This window comes from Scyliorhinus torazame, chromosome 19, assembly GCF_047496885.1.
Source record: "Scyliorhinus torazame isolate Kashiwa2021f chromosome 19, sScyTor2.1, whole genome shotgun sequence".
NCBI classification, from domain to species: domain Eukaryota; kingdom Metazoa; phylum Chordata; class Chondrichthyes; order Carcharhiniformes; family Scyliorhinidae; genus Scyliorhinus; species Scyliorhinus torazame.
Window position 1 is genome coordinate 105,839,068 of NC_092725.1, and position 17,218 is coordinate 105,856,285.

Below are 17,218 nucleotides of genomic sequence, written 5' to 3' on the forward strand. Positions count from 1 at the left end.
CACAACACAAAGATGTGCAGATTAGGTGGATTGGCCATGCTAAATTGCCCCTTAATTGTAAAAAAATAATTGGGCACTCTAAATTTACTTTAAAAAATGACAGTGGTGCTGATACTCACAGATTTTTAGCTCTCTCAACCGTAGCAATGCAGAAGTTTAGCTTCAAAATCATTTCAGTCTTCCTGTGCAAAATTTCGTGAAAACTCTCCAAGATGATTCGACTAGTGGAGTGAATGCACGGGTTAGAATTTAACTGTGGCAGAACACACACACACACACACACACACACACACACACACACACACACACACACACACACACAATTATTTGCAAGATTGTGGTTTGTGGATGCAAGGGTGGGGTGGTAAATGGCTAGTCAGAACTTGCGTAACTTGATTTCAGTACAGACCAAAGCTTTGATAGTATCATTCAGACTTGAAACGTTAGCTCTCTTCACTCTCCACAGATGCTATCAGAACTGCTGAGACTGTCCAGTATTTTCTGATTTTGTTTCAGATTCCATCACCCACAGTTATTTGCTTTCATCTTGAGTCCATTTATCTGCTGTGCAATTCAATGGTTTTAAATGCATTAGCAAATATGAGAGTCCATTGTTTACTTCTGATCAGAGAATGGGGTTAAAGCCAGATTTTTCTTGCTGAGTTAATGCCTGAAGCCGGTCTGTAATCCTGGCTCCTCACAATTCAATTTACATTATTTTGTTCCAGGAGGGAGATACAAAGCAGAAGACCGAGGCAAAGCTGAGGATAAAGGAGGTGATGGAGATGCCACCGATGGTGGAGCGTCGGACAGGAATAGATGGGACAGAGTTCCAGTTGCGGCTATGCGGAGCTAAGTCGCACATTCGGCAGCTCCCGCTAAAAACGGACTTTTGGGCTCTTTTCAGGACCCCCAACGGCATTTTTTCGACCTTTCCCGGTGTGGGAAGGAGATTGCAATAGTTCCCCGACAGTGTATGGCTTGGACCAGGAGCGGGGCGACTAAAAAGGTGGTGGTGAACCCAAAGAAGGTGCGAGGGAAGAAGAGCAAAATGGCGGCTGGCGGGGACCAGGCAGTGTGGATGCAGTGGGCGTAGGAGCAGCAGGAGTTTATCGAGCGCTGCTTCAGGGAGATTAAAGCGGACCTGCTGGAGCTGATGAAGGCTTCTATCGACAAGCTGCTGGAGACCCAGATGGCCCAGGGGGTGGCGATCCGCGAGGTCTGACAAAAGGTCTCCGACAACAAGGACGAGATCTTAGGCCTTGCGGTAAAGGTGGAGGTGCACGAGGCGCTCCACAAGAAATGGCAGGAACGGTTCGAGGAGATGGAGAATCGGTCGAGGCGGAAGAATTTGCGGATTCTGGGCCTCCCGGAGGGGCTGGAGGGGTCGGACGTGGGGGCCTATGTGGTCACCATGCTAAACTCGCTGATGGGAGCGGGGTCCTTCCAGGGGGCCCTGGAGCTGGAAGGGGCCCATAGAGTGCTGGCGAGGAGGCCCAAGGCTAACGAGCCGCCGCGGGCGGTGCTGGTGCGGTTTCATTGGTTCGCTGATCAGGAGTGCGTGCTCAGGTGGGCCAAGAAAAAGAGGAGCAGCAGGTGGGAGAACGGGGAGGTTCGAATATACCAGGACTGGAGTGCGGAGGTGGCGAAGAAGAGGGCAGGGTACAATCGGGCGAAGGCAGTGCTGCACAGAAAGGGGGTGAAGTTTGGCATGCTGCAGCCGGAGAAACTGGACACAAACGGAGGGTTGAGATGGGTTGTCGGGGATTGCTGTTGGGGTGTTACACTTTCAGGGGGGGTTCTTTGCTCTTATTTCTGTTTGGTTCGATGAGGGTGGTTAGGGTGGGTTGGGCACTGTTTTGGTTGGGTCTGTCGGGTGGGCTCTTGGAGGGGGGTAAGTAAATGGAGTAAGGGTGGATGGCCGGTAGGGGGATGGGGCCCCACGGGGGAGGGGACTGGGCCTGTAAAAGGAGCGGCGACAGAGGTGGCGGGGCCGGGCAGGTGGAAAGTGCGGGCTTTTTCTGCGCTGAAGGCTGGAGGGGGCGGGGCTGGGGCAGGGAAGCGAGGGTTGTTTCCCGCGCTTGGGATGGAAGGGGGAGGCGGAGAGCCTGTGGATGGGTAACGGAGGAGGAAGGTATGTCCCACAATGGGAGGAGTCGAAGGAGAGGCGGGAGTAGCCGGGGTCAGCAGGAGTCAGTTGACTTGCGGGCGTGCAATGGGGGCAGTAAAGCAGCTAGGAGGGATCCTAGCTTTGGAGTGGGGGGGGGGACCGGGTTGCTGCTGCTATGGTCAAGGAGGAGCTGGAGCGAGTGGGGGGGGGGGGTCTGCCACCGTGGGGAACGGGCCGGGCGTTTGGTTGGCCAAGAAGGGGTTATGGCTAGTCGGCGGGGGAGGGTAGCCCCCCGATCCGGCTGATAACCTGGGATGTAAGGGGACTGAACGGGCCGGTCAAGCAGGCCCGCGTGTTGCGCACCTGAAGGGGCTGAAGGTGGATGTGGTCATGCTCCCGGAGACACACCTGAAGGTGGCAGACCAGGTAAGATTGAGTAAGGGGTGGGTAGGTCAGGTGTTTCACTCAGGGTTGGATGCCAAAAATCGGAGAGTGGCGATCTTGGTGGGAAAGAGGGTGTCGTTCGAGGACAATGGCAGCAGGCACGTAATGGTAAGTGGTAAGCTGCAAGGGTAGAGGGTGGTGCTGGTCAATATGTATGCCCCGAACTGAGACAATGCGGGTTTTATGCGCCGCATGTTGGGTCGGATCCCAGACTTGGAAGTGGGGGGCCTAATAATGGGGGGGGGGGGGGAACTTTAACACGGTGTTGGATCCGGCACTGGATCGCTCCAGGTCTAGGACGGGTAGGAAGCCGGCGGCGGCTAAGGTCGGATGCTGGCGCATCAGCTTTGGATGCGGGACGCAGCTAGGGAGATCGGATGAGTTAAGGATAGGGGAGGGAGTGTGGTACGGAGTGGGGTTGACATCAATGGGGTCTTCAGGAACTTTTATGAGGAATTGTATCGGTCCGAGCCCCCACGGGAGGAGGGAGGGATGGGCCGCTTTCTGGACCAAGTGAGGTTTCCGAAGGTGGAGGAGGGACTGTAGCGGGATTGGGGGCCCCGATTGGGCTGGAGGAGCTGGCCAAAGGGATAGGGAGCATGCAGGCGGGGAAGGCACCGGGGCCAGACGGTTTCCCGGTCGAATTCTACAAGCAATATGTGGACCTATTGGGCCCATTGCTAGTTAGGACCTTCAATGAGGCAAGGGAGGGGGAGCTTTGCCCCCGACGATTTCCTGGGCACTGATCTCCTTGATCCTGAAGCGGGACAAGGATCCCTTGCAGTGTGGGTCTTACAGGCCGATTTTGTTGTTAAACGTAGATGCCAAGGTGCTGGCGAAGGTCTTAGCCACGAGAATTGAGGATTGTGCACCGCAGGTGATCCACGAAGACCAGACAGGATTCGTGAAGGGGAGGCAGTTGAACGCGAATGTGCGGAGGCTCCTGAACGTTATGAAGATGCCGGTGAGGGAGGGGGAGGCGGAGATAGTGGTGGCGATGGACGCTGAGAAGGCCTTAGATAGGGTAGAGTGGGGGTACTTGTGGGAGGTGCTGAAGAGGTTCGGGTTTGGGGAGGGGTTTGTCAGGTTGTTGTACGAGGTCCCGATGGCGAGTGTGGCCACAAACAAGAGGAGATCTGAGTACGTTTGGTTGCATCGAGGGATGTGGCAGGGGTGTCCCCTGTCCCCACTGCTCTTCGTACTGGCGATTGAACCCCTGGCTATGGCACTGAGGGAGTCGAGGAACTGGAGGGGGCTGGTGCAGGGCGGGGAGGAGCACAGGGTGTCGCTCTATGTGGACGACTTGCTGCTATATGTGGCGGACCCGGTGGGGAGAATGCCGCAGGTAATGAGGATCCTCGGGGAGTTCGGTGATTTCTCAGGGTACAAGCTCAACATAGGGAAGAGCGAGTTGTTCATGGTTCACCCAGGGGACCAGGAGAGGGGGATTGGCGAGCTCCCACTAAAAAGGGCGGAGAGGAGCTTCAGGTACTTGGGGGTCCAGGTGGCCAGGAGCTGGGGGGCCCTGCATAGACTTAATTTCACGAGGCTGGTGGAGCAAATGGAGGAGGAGTTCAAGAGGTGGGACGCGTTGCCGCTGTCCCTGGCGGGTAGGGTGCAGTCAGTTAAGATGACGGTGCTCCCAAGGTTTTTGTTCCTGTTCCAGTGCCTCCCCATGTTTATCCCAAAGGCCTTCTTTAGACAGGTCAACAGGAGAATAACGGGGTTTGTGTGGGCGCGAGGGACTCCGAGGGTGAGAAGGGTGTTCCTGGAGCGGAGTAGGGATGGGGGGGCTGGCACTGCCCAACCTCTGTGGGTACTACTGGGCCGCCAATGCGGCGATGGTGCGCAAGTGGGTGATGGAGGGGGAGGGGGCTGCATGGAAAAGGCTGGAGATGGCGTCTTGTGAGGGTACGAGTCTGGAGGCACTGGCAACGGCGCCGCTGCCGCTCCCTCCAATGAGGTATACCACGAGCCCGGTAGTGGCGGCTACTCTCAAAATCTGGGGGCAGTGGAGGCGGCACAGAGGGGAAGTTGGGGCCTCGGTGTGGACCGCAATACGAGGGAACGACCGGTTTGACCCAGGGAGAATAGATGGAGGGTTTTCGGGGTGGCACAGGGCAGGGATAAGAAGGTTGGGGGACCTGTTTGTGGACGGGAAGTTGGCGAGCCTGGGTGAACTGGAGGAGAAGTATGGGCTGCCCCCGGGGAACACCTTCAGATGTTTACAGGTAAGGGCGTTTGCCAGGCGGCAAGTGGTGTAATTCCCACGGCCGCTGCCACGCACAGTACAGGACAGGGTGCTCTCGGGGGGGTGGGTTAGAGTGGGGAAGATCTCGGAAACTTACCAGGTGATGCAGGAGGAGGAGGAGGCCTCGGTGGAGGAGTTGAAAGGTAAGTGGGGGGAGGAGTTGGGAGAGGAGGTCTAAGAGGGGACGCGGGCAGATGCCCTAGGGAGGGTGAACTCTTCCTCTTTGTGTGCGAGGCTCAGCCTCATACAGTTTAAGGTGCTGCACAGGGCACACATCGGGACAAGGATGAGCCGGTTCTTTGGGGGAGAGGACAGGTGTGTTAGGTGCTCAGGGAGCCCAGCAAATCACACCCATATGTTCTGGGCATGCCCAGCGCTGGAGGAATTTTGGAAGGGCGTGGCGAGGACGGTGTCGGGTGTGGTCGGATCCAGGGTCAAGCCGGGCTGGGGGCTCGCAATATTTGGGGTTGTAGGGCAGCCGGGAGTGCAGGAGGTGAAAGAGGCCGGTATTCTGGCCTTTGCGTCCCTGGTAGCCCGGCGAAGGATTCTGCTTCAGTGGAGGGATGCGAGGCCCCCAAGCGTGGAATCCTGGATCAACGATATGGCGGGGTTCATTAAATTGGAGAGGGGGAAATTCGCCTTAAGGGAATCGGTACAAGGGTTCTTTAGGCAGTGGCAACCGTTCTTGAATTTCCTGGCAGAGCGGTAGACAATGGTCAGCAGCAGCAGCAACCCGGGGGGGGGGGTTCTATTTTATTTTTGTTTATTTACCCTGGGGATCTGAGGGGGTGTATTTATTTGCTATGTTTGCTTTGTGTTAACTCGGCGTGTTAATTTATTATTCATGTATAGGGGGAGGGGGCACGGGGGTTGTTTTACTTTGTTCTGAATTTAATTCTATTGGGTTCCTTTTTCATTCTGTTGTTGATATTTTGTGAAAATTCTAATAAATTTTTTAAACTAAAAGGAATAGATGGGACAAGAGATTATACAACTGGAAGAAATCTCCAAGCTGGCAGAATGCATAAGGGCGAATGGATACTGCTAAACTTTGCTGAATGGCTGGGTTTTGACTCGGAATGGAGTGAAGATTGTTGCGGGGAGGGCGGTGGTGAGGAGGAAGGAATTGGAGTGCTTTTACATTCAATTGAGACATTCAAGATGAAACTGGATTATCTTCTGGAAAGGAGGAATGTGCGGGCGTATGGGAGGGAAGGTAGGGGAGTGGCACAAAGTTAATTGCTCCCTCGGGAAGGGAAGACAGACATGACAAGCTGAATGTGCCGTAACAATTCTGTGATTCTATGGAGTGCTCGACAGCCAAACATATGTACACATGTAACTGGCTACCTGATTTTGTTTGACTTTTGTTTAAGTCTTCCAGCGTTCTGAGCTGATGCTTTCTCTTGAGCGTTAGGAGCTCAGACAGGACTTACACAATGTCAAAAGTGTGGTCAAATGTCATAAAGTCCAAGGCTACAACCCAATAATTGAGTTTTCTTAAATTATAAGTAGAAATACTCAGCAAGTCAGACAGTGTCTGTGGAAAGAAAAACTGTTAACATGTCAGGTCCATGATCTGAATTCTCTTTTGTTTTTCAGGCAGATTTAGAAATGTCGCAATCAGCGTTTTTTTTTCTTGGACAAAGAAATGACTGTAAATCCAGCACCAGTTCATAGACATCCAATACAGTGGTTGCAATAAAGACGACATGCATCTTCAGCACCTATCAGATTATTCACAATATCTTTACTTGCCATGACACTAGAGACCTTGGAACATCCTTGCATGTTTAAGCAGCACTTTTTGTTTTGCCGCACAGAAACAAATGGCCCACTAACATCAGGAATAACTACAAAATGGTCTCAAAAATAAATTTCACTTGAAAGAAAGGTTGGCACCATATTAATAAATTGCTACGTATGCGAGTGCAGCCCAGCAACCTGTATTTATATAGCGGTTTTTAAGACACTTAAAAGTTCCAAGTGCTTCACAAGAGTGCGACCAGACAAAGATTGCTGCAGAGTCAAAGGATGAGACCAACAGGACAGGCGACCAAATGATTAGTCAAGTCGGACCAGTGCTTGGGGTCAAGAAAGGTGAAAGTCCAGCTGCCAACATGAATATCAGTGTGTAGACAGGGAAGAGGAGTTCTGGGATAACACAATGTGTTCTTAAAAATAAAAGGGGTTCTGAAAACTAAGAGGATGACTCTGGACTTGAACAGTACAGTAGCACAGTAGGTAGCACTGTTGCTTCACAGCTCCTGGGTCCCAGGTTCGATTCCCGGTTTGGGCTTTATGGAATCTGCACGCTCTTCCTGTGTCTACGTGGGTTTCCTCCGGGTGCTCCGGTTTCCTTCCACAAGTCCTGAAAGACGTGCTGTTAGATAATTTGGACATTCTGAATTCTTCCTCTGTATACCCAAACAGGCGCTGGAATGTGGCGACTAGGGGCTTTCACAGTAATTTCATTGCAGTGTTAATGTAAGCCTACTTGTGATAATAAAGATTATTATTATAATCATTTCCTTGCATATAAAAAAATTAATTCTGTACATTTTTTTTAAACAAAGAAAACAATTTATAGGGTGGCACGGTGGTTAGCACTGCTGCCTCGCGCACCGAGGACCCGGGTTCAATTCCAGCCATGGGTCACTGTCCTTGTGGAGTTTGCACATTCTCCCTGTGTCTGCGTGTGTCTCACCCCCACAACCCAAAGATATGCAGGGTAGGTGAATTGGCCTCGTTAAATTGCCCCTTAATTGGAAAAGAAATTGGGTACACTAAATTTTGGAAAAAAGGAAAACAATTTACTTACATTAACCAACGAACACCCTTCCGTACCAATTCCTGATAATGCAAGAGTGTGGAGGCTATTTTCCGTGCTTGACAGACAACACCAGCAATACTCTAGAATAGAATGCACAATATCCAGTTTGACATTTTCTTTGAATTTCTTGTAGAGTGTGAAAAGTTTGCAGGGTTTTATTACAGGAGGAAAAAAAAGAATCAAAACAGTCCTAACCTTTGTGCAGGACACATCAAGATCCAAATCATAACGAGAATGTAACTTTGGAATTGAGGCTGCAATAGAAAACATGAATTTGTGCTCGGTGTAATGGATGGTCACAAAGGAATACAGGCATGGTTCTGCTGCCAATTTGCTTTCATACTACTAGAACTCAAACCTGCACTTCCTGAAAACACCAATCATAGAAAACTTCCCAAATCCCTATGCAGGCTGAACCAGTTTCTGAGTCACAGGGATGGAAAGATGCGGAAGGCTGACCAAAGCTTGGTCAAAGCATAGATTGTAGGGAGGGTCTTAAATGAAGAGGAGGAAGGTGAAAAGTGGAAGAGTTGATGAGAGAATTCAAGAGCACAGAATCTAAGTAGCTGAAAGCACAGCTGCTGATAGTGGGGTGAAGGGGATGAAGAAAATGAAGCCAGCGGAATGAAGTCATCGGTCAACATAGAATTAGAAGTGATATAATCATCGTAAAATATCTGTTTCCCCTCCATTTCCTCCATGCTGTATACATTATTACATTATCCTTCCTTAATACTTCCTCCTTCTTTCAAATGGCCATCGCTTCATTGTGCTGAGTAAGGGGGTGGGAACCAGAATGTTAGCTTAGAAGGTGTAATAACTGAAGGGGAAATAGAGAACCAAAATAAGAGAACAACATCACCCTAGGGCAGAGCAAAATAGGTGATAAGTGTGAGAAGGGAGGTGGTCAATGCGGGACTGAGTATGTTGTACCTAAATGCGCGCAGTATACGGATCAAGGTAAATGAGCTTGTTGCGCACATTGAAATTGGCCGGTACGATGTTGTGAGCATCACAGAGACATGGCTGCAAGGGGATCAGGTCGGGGATCTAAATATGCAAGGATATGTGCCCTATCGAAAGGACAGGCAGATGGGCAAAGGGGGCGGGGTTCCATTGTTAGTAAAGAATGAAGTTAAATTTATTTTCTTTTTATAAATTTAGAGAATCCAATTCATTTTTTCCAATTAAGGGGCAATTTAGCGTGGCCAATCCACCTACCCTGCACATCTTTGGGTTGTGGGGGCGAAACCCATGCAAACGGAATGAAGTTAAATCGATAGCAAGGAGCGATATAGGGTCACAAGGCACAGAATCTCTGTGGGTAGAGTTGAGGAATCGTTAAGGTAAAAAGACCCTGATGGGAGTTATGTACAGGCCCCCAAGCAGTAGTCAGGATGTGGGGCAGAAAGTAAATCAGGAGATAGAAAAGGCATGTAAAAAAGGCAATATTACAATAATCATAGGGGACTTCAATATGCAGGTGGACTGGGAAAATCAAGTTGGTAGTGGATCCCAAGAAAAGGAATTTGCGGAATGTCTGAGAGATGATTTTTTGGAGCAGCTTGTGACAGAGTCTACTAGGGAACAGGCAATTCTGGATTTGGTGATGTGTAATTAGGCAGACTTGATTAAGGAACTTAAGGTGAAGGAACCCTGAGGGAGCAGTGACCACAATATGATAGAATTTACCCTGCAGTTTGAGAGGGAGAAGCTACCGGTATTACAATTAAATAAGGGTAACTGCAATGACATGAGGGAGGAGCTGGCCAGAGTTGATTGGAAAAGGAGCCTAGCACGGAAGACAGTGGAACAGCAATGGCAGAAGTTTTTGGGGGTTATTCAGGAGGCACAACAGAAATTCATCCCAAGGAGGAGGAAACTTGCTAAGGGGAGGACAAGGCATCCATGGCTGACGAGGGAAGTCAAGGACAGCATAAAAGCAAAAGAAAAAGCATACAAAGAGGTGAGGATTAGTGGGAAGCCAGAGGATTGGGAAGCCTTTAAAAGCAAGCAGAGGACTACAAAAGCAATAAGGGGAGGAAGATGAAATATGAGTGCAAGCTAGTTAGTAATATAAAGGAAGATAGGAAGAGTTTTTTTTTCAATATATAAAAGGTAGGAGAGGCAAAAAAATAGACATTGGACCACTGGAAAATGTGGCTGGAGAAGTAATAATAGCAAAGAAAGAAATGGCAGAGAAACTGAATAGTTACTTTGTATCAGTCTTCACAGTGGAAGACACCAATGGGATGCCAGAGCTCCAGGAGAATCAGGCGGCAGAGGTGAGTGCAGTGACCATTACGAAGGAGAAGGTTCTGGGGAAACTGAAAGGTCTGAAGGTGGATAAATCACTGGGACTGGATGGACGACACGCCAGGGTCCTAAGAGATATCTGAGGAGATTGTGGAAGCATTGGTGGTGATCTTTCAGGTCAGGAATCACTGGAGGCAGGAAGGTCCCAGAGGACTGGAAAGTGGCTAATGTTTAAGAAGGGAGGGAGGCTGAAGACAGGAAATTATAGGCCGGTTAGCCTGACTTCGGTCATTGGTAAGATTTTAGAGTCCATTATTAAAGATGAGATCGCGGAGTACTAGGAAGTGCATGATAAAATAGGACTGAGTCAGCACGGCTTTGTCAAGGGGAGGTCATGTCTGACAAATCTGTTAGAGTTCTTTGAGGAAGTAACAAGGAAATTAGACAAAGGAGAACCAGTGGACGTGATTTATTTAGATTTCCAGAAGGCCTTTGATAAGGTGCTGCATAGGAGACTGTTAAATAAGTTGTTTTTTTCTCTTTAAAAAAATTTAGAGTACCCAATTCATTTTTTCCAATTAATGAGCAATTTAGCGTGGCCAATCCACCTAGCCTGCACATCTTTTGGGTTGTGGGGGCGAAACACACACAAACACAGGGAGAATGTGCAAACTCCACACGGACAGTGACCCAGAGCCGGGATCGAACCTGGGACCTTGGCGCCGTGAGACAGCAGTGCTATCCAGACTGTTGAATAGGTTAAGAGCCCATGGTGTTAAGGGCAAGATTCTGAAGGCAGCACAGTGGTGCAGTGGGTTAGCACTGCTGCCTCACGGCGCCAAGGTCCCAGGTTCGATCCCGGCTCTGGGTCACTGTCCGTGTGGACTTTGCACATTCTCCCCGTGTTTGCGTGGGTTTCGCCCCCACAACCCAAAGATATGCAGGCTAGGTGGATGGGCCACACTAAATTGCCCCTTAATTGGAAAAAATGAATTGGTTACTCTAAATTTATTTTTTTTAAAGGGTAAGATCGTGGCATGGACAGAGGGTTGGCTGACTGGCAGAAGGCAGAGAGTGGGGAGAAAGGGGTCTTTTTCAGGATGGCAGCCGGTGACTAGCGGTGTGCATCAGAGGTCGGTGCTGGGGCCAGAACCTTTCACAATATAGACCATAAGACATAGGAGCGGAAGTAAGGCCATTCGGCCCTTCGAGTCCACTCCACCATTCAATCATGGCTGATTTCAACTCCATTTACCCGCTCTCTCTCCATAGCCCTTAATTCCTCGAGAAATCAAGAATTTATCAACTTCTGTCTTAAAGACACTCAACGTCCCGGCCTCCACCGCCCTCTGTGGCAATGAAGTCCACAGACCCACCACTCTCTGGCTGAAGAAATTTCTCCTCATCTCTGTTCTAAAGTGACTCCCTTTTATTCTAAGGCTGTGCCCCCGGGTCCTAGTCTTCCCTGCTAATGGAAACAACTTCCCTATGTCCACCCCATCTAAGCCATTCATTATCTTGTAAGTTTCTACTAAATCTCCCCTCAACCTCCTAAACTCCAATGAATATAATCCCAGGATCCTCAGACGTTCATCGTATGTTAGGCTTACCATTCATGGGATCATCCGTGTGAATCTCCGCTGGACCCGCTCCAGTGCCAGTATGTCCTTCCTGAGGTGTGGGGCCCAAAATTGCTCACAGTATTCTAAATGGGGCCTAACTAGTGCTTTATAAAGCTTCAGAAGTACATCCCTGCTTTTATATTCCAAGCCTCTTGAGATAAATGATTTGCTTTCTTAATTACGGACTCAACCTGCAAGTTTACCTTTAGAGAATCCTGGACTAGGACTCCCAAGTCCATTTGCACTTCAGCATTATGAATTTTGTCACCGTTTAGAAAATAGTCCATGCCTCTATTCTTTTTTCCAAATTGCAAGACCTCGCACGTGCCCATGTTGAATTTCATCAGCCATTTCTTGGACCACTCTCCTAAACTGTCTAAATCTTTCTGCAGCCTCCCCACCTCCTCAATACTACCTGCCCCTCCTATCTTTGTATCATCGGCAAACTTAGCTAGAATGCCCCCAGTCCCATCATCTAGATCGTTAATATATAAAGAGAACAGCTGTGGCCCCAACACTGAACCCTGCGGGACACCACACATCACCGGTAGCCATTCCGAAAAAGAACCTTTTATCCCAACTCTCTGCCTTCTGCCTGACAGCCAATCGTCAATCCATGTTAGTACCTTGCCTCGAATACCATGGGCCCTTATTTTACTCAGCAGTCTCCCGTGAGGCACCTTATCAAAGGCCTTTTGGAAGTCAAGATAGATAACATCCGTTGGCTCTCCTTGGTCTAACCTATTTGTTATCTCATCAAAGAACTCTAACAGGTTTGTCAGGCACGACCTCCCCTTACTAAATCCATGCTGACTTGTCCTAATCCGACCCTGTACTTCCAGGAATTTAGAAATCTCATCCTTAACGATGGATTCTAGAATCTTGCCAACAACCAAGGTTAGGCTAATTGGCCTATAATTTTCCATCTTTTTTCTTGTTCCCTTCTTGAATAGGGGGTTACAACAGCGATTTTCCAATCCTCTGGGACTTTCCCTGACTCCAGTGACTTTTGAAAGATCATAACTAACGCCTCCACTATTTCTTCAGCTATCTCCTTTAGAACTCTAGGATGTAGCCCACCTGGGCCCGGAGATTTATCAATTTTTAGACCTCTTAGTTTCTCTAGCACTTTCTCCTTTGTGATAGCTACCATATTCAACTCTGCCCTCTGACTTTCCTGAATTGTTGGGATATTACTCATGTCTTCTACTGTGAAGACTGACGCAAAGTACTTATTTAGTTCCTCAGCTATTTCCTGGTCTCCCATCACTAGATTACCAGCGTCATTTTGGAGCGGCCCAATGTCTACTTTTGCCTCCCGTTTGTTTTTAATGTATTTAAAGAAACTTTTACAACCATTCCTAATGTTACTGGCTAGCCTACCTTCATATTTGATCCTCTCTTTCCTTATTTCTCTCTTTGTTATCCTCTGTTTGTTTTTGTAGCCTTCACAATCTTCTGACTTCCCACTACTCTTTGCCACATTATAGGCTTTCTCTTTTGCTTTGATGCATTCCCTGACTTCCTTTGTCAGCCATGGCTGCCTAATCCCCCCTCTGATAACCTTTCTTTTCTTTGGGATGAACCTCTGTACTGTGTCCTCAATTACTCCCAGAAACTCCTGCCATTGTTGTTCTACTGTCTTTCCCACTAGGCTCTGCTCCCAGTCGATTTTTGTCAGTTCCTCCCTCATGCCCCTGTAGTTACCTTTATTTAACTGTAACACCTTTACATCTGATTCTACCTTCTTTCTTTCAAATTGCAGACTGAATTCTACCATATTATGATCACTGCCTCCTAAGTGTTCCCTTACTTTAAGATCTTTTATCAAGTCTGGCTCATTACATAACACTAAGTCCAGAATGGCCTGTTCCCTCGTGGGCTCCATCACAAGCTGTTCCAAAAAGCCCTCCTGTAAACATTCAATTAATTCCCTTTCTTTGGGTCCACTGGCAACATTATTTACCCAGTCTACCTGCATATTGAAGTCCCCCATGATCACTGTGACCTTGCCTTTCTGACATGCCCTTTCTATTTTGTGGTGCATTTTGTGCCCCTGGTCCAGACCACTGTTAGGAGGCCTGTACATAACTCCCATTATGTTTTTTTTGCCTTTGTGGTTCCTCAACTCTACCCACACAGACTCCACATCATCTGACCCTATGTCGTTTAGTGCTATTGATTTAATTTCATTCCTAATTAACAAGGCAACCCCGCCCCCTCTGCCCACCTCTCTGTCTTTTTGATAGGTTGTGAATCCCTGGATGTTTAAATGCCAGTCCCATGAAAAGGAACCCCTCTTTCCCACACCACTCTTTCAGCCACGTGTTAACTTCCCTTATTCTTGCCTCCCTATGCCAATTTGCACGTGGCTCGGGCAGTAATCCGGAGATTATGACCCTTGAGGACCTGTTTTGTAATTTGAATCCTAGCTCTTTATAATCTCTAAACAGGTCCTCTTTCCTAGACTTGCCTATGTTGTTGGTACCGACATGGACCACAACAACTGGATCCTCCTCCTCCCTCTCCAGTATCCTTTCAAGCCGGTCAGAGATGTCCCGCACCCTAGCACCGGGCAGGCAACATACCATGCGGGACTCTTTATCCTGCTCACAAAGGATACTATCTATCCCCCTGATAATAGAATATACATTAATGATCTGGAAGAAGCAAGGGGTGTAGGTACATAATGGTGGGAAGCTGGAGAGGGTGCGGGTGGTACTCCTGAACATATATGCATCGAATTGGGACAATGTGGAATTTATGAGGCGGGTTTTAGGTGAAATCCCAGACTTAGAGTCACATAACCTGATCATGGGAGGAGACTTTAACACAGTCATTGATCTGGAATTGGACCGGTGAAAATCCAGGACAGGGAGGAGGCCGGCTGCGGCAAAGGAATTGAAGGGGTTTATGGAACAGATGGGGGAGTAGACCCATGGAGATTTGCACAGCCAAGGGCGAAGGAGTTTTCCTTTTTCTCACATGTCCACAAGGTATACTCTCACATCGACTTTTTTGTTCTGAGCAGGACGCTAATATCAGAGGTGGTGGATACTGAGTACTCGGCTATCGCAGTGTCGGATCATGCCCCGCATTGGGTGGATCAACGGGTTAGTGTGGAGAGGGGGCAACGCCCAGTGTGGAGATAGGATGTGGGGTTTCTAGCGGGCGATCTGTGGGCGGGTTAACAAGTCCATCCAGAACTACCTAGAAACAAATGATACGGGGGGGGGGGTCCGAGCGACGGTTTGGGAAGCTCTGAAGGCAGTGGGCAGAGGGGAATTAATCTCGATACGGGCCCACAGAGAAAAGGTGGAACGGGCTGAGCGGGATAGATTAGTGGAGGAGATATTCCAGGTGGACAGGAGATACTCGGAGGCCCCAGACGCAGGGCTACTGAGGGAGCGGCGGAGGTTACAGGCGGAGTTTGGCCTGTTGACCACAGGGAAAGCGGTGGAACAGTTGAGGAAGGCAAGGGGGGCGATTTATGAGTACGGGGAAAAGGCAAGAAGAATGTTGGCACACCAGCTCAGGAAAAGGGAGGCGACCAGGGAGATAGGTAAAGTAAAGAGTAGAGGCGGGAATACTGTCCAGGACCCAGCAGGGGGGAACGAGGTGTTTAAGGACTTCAATAGTAAATTATATGAGTCGGAACCTCCCAGCTGGGGTGGAGGGGATGAGGCAGTTTTTGGATCAATTGAGGTTCCCAAGGGTAGATGAGGATCTGGTGGAAGGGCTGGGAGCCCCAATTGAGATTGAGGAAATAATGAAGGGGCTGGAGGGCATGCAGTCGGGCAAGGCCCCGGGGCCTGACGTCTACCTGGTGGAATTCTATAAGATGTTTTCAGAGATATTGAGCCCACTGTTGGTGAGGACATTTAACGAAGCAAGAGAGAAGGGAGTCCTCCCCCCAACAATGTCGCAGGCCTCGATTTCATTGATCCTGAAACGGGAGAAGGATCCGGAGCAATGCGGGTCATACAGGCCGATTTCTCTACTGAATGTGGATGCCAAACTGCTGGCTAAGATACTGGCCACAAGGATAGAGGACTGTGTCCCGGGGGTGGTAGGGGAAGACCAGACGGGATTTGTAAAGGGCAGGCAACTCAAGGCCAATGTTCGAAGGCTTTTGAATTTTATTATGATGCTCTCAGAAGGAGAAGAGGTGGAGGTGGTGGTAGCGATGGATGCGGAGAAGACTTTTGATCGGTGGAGTGGAATTACCTGTGGGAGGTGCTGAGAAGGTTTGGGTTTGGTGAATGCTTTATTGACTGGGTGCGGTTGCTCGATCAGGCACCAGTAGCGAGTGTGCGTACGAATCGGCCGAGGTCGGGGTACTTTAAACTACACCGAGGGACGAGGCAAGGGTGCCCCCTCTCCCCGTTACTGTTTGCTCTGGCCATAGAGCCATTGGCCATGGCGTTAAGAGCCTCTAGGAACTGGAAAGGGCTGGTTCGGGGGGGGGGGTGGAGCACCGGGTCTCACTTTACGCAGATGACCTGCTCTTGTATATTTCAGACTCGTTGGAGGGGATGGGGGAAGTAATGCGCATCTTGGGGGAATTTGGCAATTTTTCGGGATATAAATTGAACATGGGAAAAGCGAGATGTTCGCGATCCAGGCAAGAGGACAGGAGAAGAGATTGGGAGAGCTGCCACTTAGAATGGTAGGGAAGAGCTTTCGGTATCTGGGGATCCAGGTGGCCCGGGAATGGGAGGCACTGCACAAGTTAAACCTATCGCGGTTGGTAGAACAAATGGAAGGGGACTTTAAGAGGTGGGACATGCTCCCTGGCAGGGAGGGTACAGACCGTGAAAATGGCGGTCCTCCCCAGATTTTTGTTTGTCTTTCAGTGCCTCCCCACCTTCATCCCGAAGGCCTTTTTCCAAGCGGGTGAATAAGGTTATTTTGGGCTTTGTGTGGGCGAGTAAAACCCCGCGAGTGAAGAAAGTGTTGCTGGAGCGCAGTTGGGGGAGGGTGGGTTGGCGCTGCCGAACTTCTGCAATTACTACTGGGCGGCTAATATAGCCATGATCAGGAAGTGGGTAGTGGGGGAGGTGTCGGCATGGGAGCGGATGGAGACGGCGTCATGCAAAGACACCAGTTTGGGAGCACTGATAACGGCATATCTTCTGTTCTCGCCGGCCCGATACTCCACAAGTCCGGTGGTGGTGGCGGCTCTGATAATCTGGGGGCAATGGAGGAGATATAAGAGAGTGGAGGGAGCATCGGTTTGGACCCTGATTTATAATAATCATTGGTTTGTCCCGGGTAGGCTAGATGGCGGGTTCCGAAGTTGGCAGAGGGCAGGAATTAGAAGGATGGGGCATCTATCTATAGATGGGAGCTTTCCCAGCTTGAAAGCCTTGGAGGATAAATTTGAATTGCCAGCAGGAGGATAAATTTGAATTGCCAGCAGCGAACAGGTTTAGGTATTTGCAGGTACGAGGCTTCCTGAGAAAACAGGTGCCGGTCTTTCCACTGCTGCCGCCACGGGGGATACAGGATAGACTAGTTTCCAGTTCCTGAATGGGAGAGGGGAAGGTTTCAGATATTTACCAGGAGCTTTCGGAGGCGGAGGAAACTCCGGTGGAGGAGCTTCAGGACAAGTGGGAGATCGCGCTAGGTGGAGAGATAGAGGCGGGTCTATGGGCAGATGCCCTAAGCAGGGTTAATACCTTCTCATCATGTGCCAGGCT

The 17,218-nt window shown here is 49.5% G+C and overlaps 1 protein-coding gene across 2 annotated transcripts in view; it reads right to left on the bottom strand.

The window, feature by feature from the left end:
- tbk1 (TANK-binding kinase 1) overlaps positions 1–17,218 on the bottom strand; it is a 115,997-nt gene that overhangs the window by 32,218 nt on the left and 66,561 nt on the right. For both annotated transcript variants that reach the window (XM_072484995.1, XM_072484994.1), the window contains exons 10-12: positions 7,834–7,892; positions 7,627–7,718; positions 120–221 (exon numbers count right to left, since the gene is read on the bottom strand). In XM_072484995.1, the coding sequence (XP_072341096.1) occupies positions 120–221; positions 7,627–7,718; positions 7,834–7,892 (253 nt within the window). The remainder of the gene's footprint in view (positions 1–119; positions 222–7,626; positions 7,719–7,833; positions 7,893–17,218) is intronic.